This window comes from Aethalodelphis obliquidens, unplaced genomic scaffold (genome assembly GCF_003676395.1).
Source record: "Aethalodelphis obliquidens isolate GAN/ISIS:26980383/991018 unplaced genomic scaffold, ASM367639v1 scaffold48, whole genome shotgun sequence".
In the NCBI taxonomy this organism is placed as follows: Eukaryota; Metazoa; Chordata; class Mammalia; order Artiodactyla; family Delphinidae; genus Aethalodelphis; species Aethalodelphis obliquidens.
The window spans coordinates 1,222,342-1,233,026 of record NW_020837992.1 but is presented as its reverse complement, the minus strand read 5'-3'; the positions used below and the strand labels follow the sequence as shown (position 1 = coordinate 1,233,026).

Below are 10,685 nucleotides of genomic sequence, written 5' to 3'. Positions count from 1 at the left end.
GGGAAGCGTGGACCAGTGGAGCAGAATGCCTCGCTGGGGACTCCTGCTGGTGCTCTGGGGCTCCTGCACCTTCGGTATCCCCGCAGACACTGGCACCTTCAGACGGTAACTGGGAGAGAGGGTGGCAGGGGAGAAGGGGTCCTCATTTTCCTAACACCTAGGCTTTCAGATATGTGATGTCACCCAGTCCTCACCACCAGCAGGGCAGCAAGGTTTATGGTTCCATTCAGAGAGGTCAGGTGACTCGCCCAATATCACACAGCCCGCAGTGGCACTAGTTAAGCCTGGAAGCAGTGTCTTTTGATCCCTGACCAGAGCTTTCACTTCCTGCATAGATCACCATGCTAGGCAGTGGGGGCACCCAGGGATGACTGAGACATACTCCCTGCCCCTCAGGAGCTCACAGCCTAATTACTAAGAAGGGTGCAGTACAGTTAAGTCTACCAGGGAAGCAGCACAACACAGTGATTAAATGCAAGGCTTCCAGAATTGGGTAGTCTTGGTTTAAATTCTGCTCCACTAGCAGAGCCAACTAGCTCTGGAACCACGGGCAAGACAGTGAACCTCTCCAGGTCTCAGTTTACCATTTTTAAAACACCTATTTTACAGAGCTGCTTTGAAGACTGAATGAGATATCGCATGTAAATCCCTCGGCCTGGTGCAGGCACGCTGTAAAAACCCAGCTGCTATCATACTCCAGGGTGATTATCACAACTGTTAAAAGAAAGGCTTAAGGCAGCCCAAAGGTGGGAGGAGAGAGACTTAACATCCATGTTTGGTGCCAGGCCCTGTGGGAACAAGCAATTCTTCAAGGCTGCAGAAGGGGAGAGGCATGGGGGTGGGGGGCCTGTGGAGAAAGGGTTTCAGGTTGGGGAGTGCAGATGGGACCAGAAGACCTGAAGGTAAGAGGGCAGGTTTTAATAACAGTAATAGTTGCTAAGTCTGTAAAATGCTGAGGAATTCACAGGATCGTTTCCCGTATCTCATCTCAAATCATCCTCCAAACAACTCAGCAGTCCCATTTTGCAGCTGGGGACACTGAGGCTCCCGGAGGTCACAAGTAAGAGGCTGAGCCTGGGCACACACTGGGCCTTTTGTTTCCAAAGCTGGTTTCCCCTGCTCCAAGGCTCATGGAGAGTAGCTGCTGGGTTGGGGGCATGGTGTGAGAGAGCGGGGGGCTTCCCAGCAGCAGCGTGTGCCTGAGCACGGCCCCACCCCCAGGATAAAGGCAGGGAAAGGTGGAAACATTCTCCCTTGTTCTCTTCAGAAAGAGAAGAAGAATGGAATTGGGCCAAGGTGAAGAGGGAGTCAGGTTTTTAAAACCTACTTACAGGAATTTTGCTACCTGCCATGTGCAGGGCATGATGCAAGGCTCTTTGAGAGATCCAAACAGCAGACCCCATTCTCAAGGCGTGTCCTTGCCTTTTACATACACAAATGCCTTTTACTTACTGAGCAGTGGGCAGCTTGCTTAATCTGCAAAGTGCTTCTCCGTGGTAGGTACTACCATTCAGTCCATTGTTACAGAGGAGTTAATGGGAGCTCAGGAAAGGCCCAGAGAGGTTAGGTAAATTGCTCAGAATCACGCTGGTAGGAAGAGATTCAAGCATGTCCCCACAACCACTATGCCCTCGGCACCAGGCAGCATGAGGCTGTGCAGTGCTGGCTGTGAGCACCCCGCGAAAACAGGAGTCCAAGCAAAGGTGAGGCCATTGTGGAGGGAGTTCATGGGGCAAGTTCCCGGGACGGGGATGGGGGTGCTCGCTAGGCTTCCAAGGATGAACGTGCTGGGGTGTGGGGAGGGAAGGGGAAGGGGAGAAGGAAGGGACTTCCTAAAAGGAGAAAGGTAAAAGTAAAGGTCCAGAGCTGAGGTTGTTCATAGTAAATAGTGGAAAATGAGCCCTCCTTGGGGTCAAGTCTTCTCTGCCCCTCCATTTTCCCATCTGTAAAATGAGAATAGTAGAATTACCCAGCTCGTGAGATGGCTGAGAATCAAAGATCATAATTGTGAAAATACTTTTTTGAAGAGCAGACTATGTTATGAATTTGACAAGTCATTTCCGTTAAAATATTATATCGACAGGCATGAAAGCTGCCTTCATGTTTGTGGGCATAATGGGGTACACAGAATACATGGGGTGTGAGCAGGAAAGGATAGTGCCAAGTACAGAATAAGAAAGAGGGATACTCCAGACACTGGGCTGCAACCCTGGGACCCCCCACTAACAGCTCAGGACATCCTCCAGCCTCTGGCACACAGCCTTTGTGTCAGAGCCCAGGGGACCCTATATGGGAAACAGGGCCGATCACGCCGCTTTAAATGTCTGCTGCATCGCTTCTGAGGCACCTCACTCCTTATCATAAAGTGAGGATAACGACAACCAGCTTGCAGAGTTGTCATGAGGCTTACATGGGTGGGGTGGCGTGCACAGTGTTTTGCACTCACGTGGTGGCAGCTCAGTGTGCTGTGAGTTTCCCAGGTCTAATTCTGCCTCCCAAAGCTGATAGGAAAGTGTCAGGACAAGAAGCCGAGGGACTGGGACTTAGGCTTCAGAAGGCACATCTTTCCAAGGACAGGCTACACAGGCACTCTGGAGATGCCCACCTCTCCCCCACCGCACCCAGTTCAATCGGTCCACTCCACCCCACGGTCCTGGCTGGGCGCCCACCCGCAACATCCCACAGCCCCCACAGGCCACTGAGAGTGTCTGCTGCCACCTGCAGGCCCCATGTGGCACTGCCCCCTCCTGCCCCGCCTTGAGAGGGGCACTCCCAGCCTTCATCTCCTTAGAGGGGAAGTCAGTGCTGTTTCCTCCTCTGTCTCCTGGCCTGCTGGAGCTCCTTGAAGGCAGTGATGATCTTTATATCCTAGTATCCAGCACGGTGCAGGCACAGGGTAGGTGTTCAACCTGTGATTACGGAATGAATGAATGAACAAATGGCCTTGCAGTAATAAGGATCAAAATTAGACAACAGGTGGAGTTAGTTGAGGGTTATTTAATACCAGCGTAGGTGACCATGGAGGTTTGTAAATTCTCCTTTAGAGGCCTAAGGGCTCAAGAGTGATTCTTAGGTGCCTGGGCTAAGGTTAGGGGTAGTTGTATCAGAAGCTTCTGGAACTCTACCATTATTATGGGGCAGGACAGAGCCCTTCTACTTTTTCTTACTGCGTCACGGGCCAGGATCTTCCTCAAGAAAATGCCCTCCGTCTGGGAAAGCCTGAAGGAGCGAGGCGTGGACGTGGCCAGGCTGGGTGCTGAGTGGAGCCAGCTCACCAAGACACTCTCCTTTGGCAACCGCACCTCCCCTGTGGTGCTCACCAACTACCTGGATGTGAGTGCCCAGCTCGGTCCCTCGGCCCCCACCACCTGCCCTCTCCTTTTTCTCTCGGGCCTAAGGCTTTCTTTGCCCTTTTTGAGCACCTCACGAAATTCCCATTTCACAGCTGGAAAGCCTGAGGCACAGAGGGCGGGAAGGAGCCCAGAGGCAGGGTCAGGTTTGGAACTCAGGACTCCAGGCTCTGGGCCCCAAGCCCAGGTGTCAGGGGTGGGCAGGAGGGGTGTATGACCTCAGATGCAGGTTTCTGTGACCAGGCTCAGTGCAGCTTGACTACTTACTGCATCAGTGGCTCCTTAAGGCTTGGGGCACCTTCCTGCTTCGTTTGCAGTACTTTTATTTTGCCCTCTTGTCTCATCGAGCCTCCCACTTCCTGGGAAGTCATAAGACAGTGCTAAGCCTCCCACCCCATCCCTGCTGGAAAATGGAAGCCCAGAGAGGCTGCGTGATCTGCCTGATCTGGCCCCAAGTGCCAAGGGGGTATCAGGCAAGATCCCAAGTCCCAAGGCTCCCCAAGCCCCACAAGCCACCTCTTTCGTTTCATCCCTGCAGACCCAGTACTATGGCGAGATCGGCATTGGCACCCCACCACAGACCTTCAAAGTCATCTTCGACACGGGCTCAGCCAACCTCTGGGTGCCCTCCACCAAGTGCAGCCCTCTCTACACGGCCTGTGGTGAGACCCAGGACCTGGGGTGCCTCCTCAAAGCCCCTGCACTGTCATGCTTGGGCAGTCCCACCTCACACCCAGTTAAATCCCTCCTGCTACCACTTGAGCTGCTTCCTCTCTGCCTCTGCTCCCACTGCCCCTGAGAAGAGAGAAGAAGAAAATGTCCCCCATTTTTCTTATATGGCCACCAAGGTAAAAAAAAAAAAAAAAAAGCAGGCTCCAGGAGCCCCCAGCCCACCCAGAAAGCCATTTCTCACTCCTCCTGAGATTGGGAGAGGACTGAATTCTCAGACCCATCCCAGGCTCCTGGGCTCTGCCGTCCTTACCCTCTGTGAACTTACTGAATGCTTACTGTGAACAGAATCTTCTCCCCACCCTAGTGTTAGCAATTACTTTAAAATACTTCATTTGAGACAAAATTCTCAGAGACATGAGCACCTTACAGGGGCCCGAGGTACACAGTCCTTGACTGATGAAACACATTTTCCAAGCCTCCAAGCTCAGGGCCACCCTGTCTCTGCACTCAGGCCTCAACGCATGGGCCATAGCCAGCGCCTGCCCCCGAGCCCCCTTCCTGGGCCTCCCTTGGCCCTGAGCCTATGTCTCCCTGCCAGAGATTCACAGCCTCTACGACTCCTCGGAATCCTCCAGCTATGTGGAGAATGGGACGGAATTCACCATCCACTATGGATCTGGGAAGGTCAAAGGCTTCCTGAGCCAGGACCTGGTGACTGTAAGTGAGGCCATCCCAGGTCATCTGACCTCCTGCCCTTCTTGTCCCTAGACGTCTCCTGCCACCCTAGGGCCTGTGGTTGGGGAAGGTGCAGGCCCGTCCACCTTGGAGCCCGGAGAGCTGAAGAGCACCCTCCTCTGCTACTTCTCTCCAGAGCTGCAAAGCACCTGGGGCAGAGCAGACCTGAGCTCCTGGCTCAACCTGGGTGATCTGTGGAGGCCTTTCCATCTAACGCACTCATAGGGTTTCTCCTGAGCCCCACAGCCTGCAGTCAAGTAACCTGCCTGAGGTCACCCAGCTCTGACTGGGCTCTTAACTAGACCCTAGACTGAAATCCAGAGTCAGAGTCGGGGTCAGGGGTCAGGGGTCTTGTCATCCTTAAGGTCAGCATCACTTTTGGAGTCAGGCTTAGGTTTTAAGGCCATAGTTGAGTTCAGAGTTTGGGATTAATGTCAGTTCTGGTTTTCACTGTCACTTGGCCTGTGTCTGACCCTCCTCCATTTCTGGGTTTCTCCAGCTACTGCTCTGACAGAGTTAGGGGAAGGGTACATATGGAACCGAGAGGAAATCAGTGTGAGCCCTTACTCCCTCTTGTCCATGAAATTAGGGAAGAAGGATCATGAAGGGCAGGCCTGGCTGTGCTGGAGAAATCCTTGGCCCATCTTGTGGGTAGGGGACAAAAAGCCAGTCCTGCCGATGTGAAAGCTGGGCCCTGGGGAGCTCCTGGCATCTTTTCTTCTACTACTATTGCTTGGCAATACCACCTTCTCCGCCTCTGCCCCTTCCAGTACCTCTGGACTCTGCCGCCTACATGTTTATTAGGAGAGGTGATATGCATGCAGTGTTGATGAAATGGTCTTACCCCAGATTGTCACACCCTGGGGCCTGTGTATGCCTGGGGGCCCCAGTGTGGAAGCCTAGACCAGACCCTGGCCAGGGTACAGGCTGTGGGCTTGGTCTCCTCTGGTCCTTCCTCCGACAGGTGGGCGGAATCACAGTCACACAGACGTTTGGAGAGGTCACGGAGCTGCCCCTGATCCCTTTCATGCTGGCCAAGTTTGATGGTGTTCTGGGCATGGGCTTCCCTGCACAGGCCATTGGGGGGGTCACCCCCGTCTTTGACCACATCCTCTCCCAAAGGGTGCTGAAGGAGGACGTCTTCTCTGTCTACTACAGCAGGTAGGCCTGGACTCCAGGGGCAGAGGCCGGGAGAGGGAAGGAGGCAGGAGAGCTGGGAGAGTAGGAAGGGAGTTCTGGGCCAGGATTTTGATGTATTCAGGACCAGGTGGTATTCAATCCATATCTAGAGCTATACTATCGGATATGGAAGCCGATGCTTAAATTAAAATTAATTAAAATTAGGCATTCCAATCCTTAGTCACACTACATATTTCAAGTACTCAGCGGCCACAGCGACTAGCGGCTACCACTTTGGATAGTACAGGTGTAGCACATTTCTGTCTTTGTGGAAAGTTTTTTTACTTTCTGTTCAGTTCAGCACTGCTCTAGAACAAGAGGAGAATGCAGAGTGGGGAGTAAGGCATTGCCGTGACTGGCGGACCTCCCTGTAAGGGCCCTGGCTTCTCTCTCATAGACAGCTGACTTCACTCATTCATTAATCCCTTCATTTATCTGCTCATTCACTGATTCAACAAATATTGGGCGCTGATATGACAAGCATTGTGCGAGGCTCTGGGGATACAGCCATGAACACAGTGTACAAGACAGAGTCCCTGCCCTCACAGAGCTTACAGTCCGGCAGGGAAGACAAGAAACATTACAAAGTGATGGGCAACAACAGGGGACATGAGGCTGAAACTCCACGCTTTCAACTCTAGGCTGAGCTTATGTGCAGCTCAGCCAATCTTGGGGAAGCTGCTATCAGCTGTTGAGCAGAAATGTGATCTGCTCTCAGCTGTTCTGTATGAGCTGGAGACAAGAGATCAGGAGGGTGAGAACAGGAGGCCAGTAGCAGCGAGGACAGAGGGGAGGGTCAGTGTCCAGAGAAATCACAGAGATGAAATGAAAAGGAGTGTCTGGTTTGATGAGAGAAAGGGAGGGATTGAGAAAAGGCCACCAATTGGCTGTGAGGGGCAGTCTTGGGAAGAGGCGTTTTAGAGGCCAGGCAAGGGCAGATGGAGAGCAGTGAAGAGGTGGATGTGTGTCAGGAAGGCAAAGGCAGATGTAGGCTGCCCTGAGAAATTCGTCAGGGGAGGGAATGCCAGGTGGGGTGCAGACAGAGCTGCACAGAGAAGCAGGGAAAAGAAGGGTGGGTGTTTTTAAATGCTGGAGGATGCCTGAGTGTGCTTGCAGGTGGAGGAAGAAGCCAGTGGAAAGTGACAGGTTGAAAATGTGGGAAAAAGGAGGAGGTAACTGAGGGTATACGAGCCTGGAGGCCATGGAAGGGAGTAGGATCCCAGCAAACAGGAAGAAGGCGGGCCTTGTTGAGGAGAGGGCCTGCCTCTTCCTTTACACTGGATGAGAAGGAGGCAACATCCAGAGAGATCTTGAAGTTTGGGGAGAGAGGCAGAGGGAAATTGTGCTAGCACATATGCATATGTACTGGATTTATAAAAATGCAATTAATTGCACGTGCACCAATAACATGCAACCTACACGCTGTGCACCCGTGTGCATGCACACTTGCCGTCTACTATGAATGCTGGAAAATCCTCTCTCTCTCTCTCTTTGTCTCTCTATCTCTGTCTCTGTCTCTCTCTCACACATACACACACATAGAGGAAACCAGCCCTAAGGTAGGCCCTGAGCTTTGGGAGGCATCATGCCACCTGGAGGAGAGGAAAGCAAGGGGCACCAGCTTCAGATTGGGCACCAGGAGCCCTGGCTCCAGTGCCCCACTCAGGCAAGTGACTTCACCTCCTGGTGACTCCATTGCCTGTAGGGTAAAAAGAGTGCGTAATACCCACCCTGCCAAACAACAGGCTGGCGGGGCTCACCTGAAACAAAGTCTTCCTCTCTGCTGTGTCTCTTTCTCTGCAGAAATTCCAAGTAAGGAGGCGGAAACCCCCCACTTGGCCCTGACCCTCCAGAGCACCTGGCCCAGAATCACACCTGCCACCTGCCCCAAACTCACCTCAGCAGACCCAGGCTGCACTGGAGGCCCAAGCTCTCTGCTCCACCTTCCCGCTCTCCTCATGTCCTTGCCCACCCCCACCCGACAGCTCCCAGAGGCCCATCCCATGTCCCGTGCACCTGCGCAGCACACAGCTCCCCGAACCCAAGTGAGGGTGGGGCTGATTTGTGTCTTGTTTGCAGTCTACTCACTGTCCGCGTGCCTGCTCCTTCTCTGTGACCTCTCTGGGGGTGCTTTATTGGGCGCAGCCGGACCATCCTGGAACCGCCTCTGACTGGGCTTGGGAAGGGGCAAGAAAGGTGGAGAAGCGGCATGTTCTGCAGCTCCCTAGCCTTGCCGTCCGCCCCGCCTTCCTCTGCCCCACCCTGCACCTGTGCCCAACTTCCCTTGTTCCTGGGGTTACTGAGTCTCGAGGTTGTGGTTCTCCAAGAGCCTCTGATCTTCCCTTTAGGAATTCCCACTTGTTGGGGGGAGAGATCGTGCTGGGAGGCAGCGACCCCCAGTATTACCAAGAGAATTTCCACTACGTGAGCGTCAGCAAGACTGGCTCCTGGCAGATCAGAATGAAAGGGTCAGGAATCCTCAACCCTCCTCACTCTCTAAAAATGCTGCTGCTGCCGTGGGTGCGGTCTGGAAGGGGCAGGGTTACCATCCTGCCCTCTCTCCTAATGCAGCCGCTTCTTAAGGTCTGGCCAACACTTGCTCTCTGCCTGCTTTGTCCGGGGATGGGGAACACTGAGATATATGGTTCAGAGGGGAGGGGGCCTACTGGGAGGAAGCGGAGGGTCACTAAGCCACACGCCGAGGGAGGGGGCAGCACCTCTCTTCTTCCAGCTCACGCATTACCCCTCCTTCACTGAATCACTGGACCACCAGCACTCCCTCCCATCATCTGCCCTCACTCGGGAAAGCCATGCAGCCTGGTGGTGCCCCATCAGCCTGCTGTCCATCTGTCTGTCTGACTGTGTGGCCTTCCCCAGGGTGTCTGTGAGGTCGACCACTTTGCTCTGTGAGGAGGGCTGCATGGTAGTGGTGGATACCGGTGCATCTTACATTTCGGGTCCCACCAGCTCCTTAAGGCTGCTCATGGAGACCCTGGGGGCCAAGGAGCTGAGCACAGATGAAGTAAGGAGCTGGTGGGGAGGGCGCTAGGGGTGGGGGGAGCACCACCTGGTCCAGGCCCCCAAATGACCCTAGGAAACATTCGGTCCCAAACGAGACCATTTCAGGCCTTCCTCTCCTGCCTCTCACATTCTTCCCATGTGTGGCTTGGTCCTTGGTTCCTGGGAGAGGGGACTGGGGACTTGGGGACTGTGCCCAGCCCTCTCCAGGAGAAGGGCCGGGCCACAAGCACAGGGCTGTGTCTGCTGGGGGACCTCCCACACTCAAAGGGGCTCCCTTGATCCTCCCCACCGCCAGTATGTCGTGAACTGTAACCAAGTGCCCACACTCCCTGACATCTCCTTCCACCTCGGAGGCAGAGCCTACACGCTCACCAGCGCGGACTATGTATTACAGGTGAGACTCTAGTCTGCCCCTCGGCAACAGGGAGGAAGGGTGGGCAGGGGCCCTCAAAAAGAGACAAGTCATTATGCACAGATTACCTGCTAGACCAGTTGTTCTCAAACTGGGCTGCACATTAGGGTCACCTGGGAGCTTTTAAAAATCCCAGTAATAAGCCACATCCCATACCTATTGATACCTCTGGGGGTGGCACCTGGGCATCAATGTTTTCAAAACTCCCCAGGTGATTCCAACTTGTAGCCAAATTTGAGGATGCTGTGCTCACCTCCTGATCTCCATTCTCATCCAACGCCCCCAGTAACGTTATGCTCCTATACTCTTACCTGCTTTTTATGTTCAGTGGGTTTAGAGGTGTTAAATACCTTGTCTAGGACCAGAAGCTCTGCCAGACCGTAAGCTCCTGAAGGCAGTGCTGTGCCTGACGCACCGTTAGCAGCATCCAGCTTAGTGCCTGCGTCTCGGAGGGCTGCGATCCATGATGGTTCAAAGGGCCAGCATGTGACGGAGGCCCGGTGTGGATGGAGGACGGGTGGGGGGATGCTGCTGAGGATGGCTGCTGGAGTCAGGCAACGTGGTTATCAGCTGGGCAGTGTGGAAACCCTCTTGCTTCCTGCCAGGACCCCTACAATAGTGATGATCTGTGTACACTGGCCCTCCACGGTCTGGACGTCCCACCGCCCACGGGGCCAGTCTGGGTCCTGGGTGCCAGTTTCATCCGCAAGTTCTACACGGAGTTCGATCGGCGTAACAATCGCATTGGCTTTGCCCTGGCCCGCTGAGGCCCTCTGCTGCCCTGCAGGTCCTGCCCTCAGCTCTAGCCCAGGGCTAGAGCACTCTCTGGGACTCTCCAACCCCTCCCTGTGCTTGTGCCCTCACTCAGGGGCATGGAGCACCTCCTGGATGTGCGCCCTGCCCCCAGCACCAGCTCTTCCCTACTTTGAGGACAAACAGAATAAAGACTTCATGTTCACAACCCCACTGTACCTGGGTTCACTAGGGTTTGAAACAGAGGGAAGCACGACCAAGAGATCATGTGCAGACAGGAACGTGACAGAATGGCAAACTATACGTTCACTCACAAGCACAGGTTCCTGCGTGCAGGGCTGATGCCATCCATCTGACATCAGCAGGGTTCGAGTGGAGTCGAAGGTTTACACAACCTTGGGTGGGAAGTTTGCAGAGAGCCAGCCCCTTGAGGACCAGGGCTAACACTGTGGCAGTGGACTGTGGGCCAGAAAGATGGTCCCAGCTCATGGAAGCCAGCCTCAAGCTCAGGCTCTACGCTCAGGCACTGCAACCCCCCACCCCACACAGCCATTTACCCATGC

At 54.2% G+C, this 10,685-nt stretch overlaps 1 protein-coding gene across 2 annotated transcripts; it reads left to right on the top strand.

The window, feature by feature from the left end:
- REN (renin) lies at positions 1 to 10,326 on the top strand. Of its 2 annotated transcripts, XM_027082630.1 has the most exons (10): positions 1 to 105; positions 3,183 to 3,333; positions 3,889 to 4,012; positions 4,621 to 4,739; positions 5,722 to 5,918; positions 7,740 to 7,748; positions 8,285 to 8,404; positions 8,814 to 8,958; positions 9,253 to 9,351; positions 9,975 to 10,325. In XM_027082630.1, the coding sequence occupies exons 1-10, from the start codon at positions 26 to 28 to the stop codon at positions 10,134 to 10,136; spliced, it is 1,206 nt and encodes a 401-aa protein (XP_026938431.1). In that variant the 5' UTR covers positions 1 to 25; the 3' UTR covers positions 10,137 to 10,325. The 2 variants fall into 2 exon arrangements, with proteins under 2 accessions (XP_026938431.1, XP_026938433.1); XM_027082632.1 differs by lacking the exon at positions 7,740 to 7,748 and having other exon boundaries at positions 9,975 to 10,326.
- Positions 10,327 to 10,685: the final 359 nt, after the last annotated feature.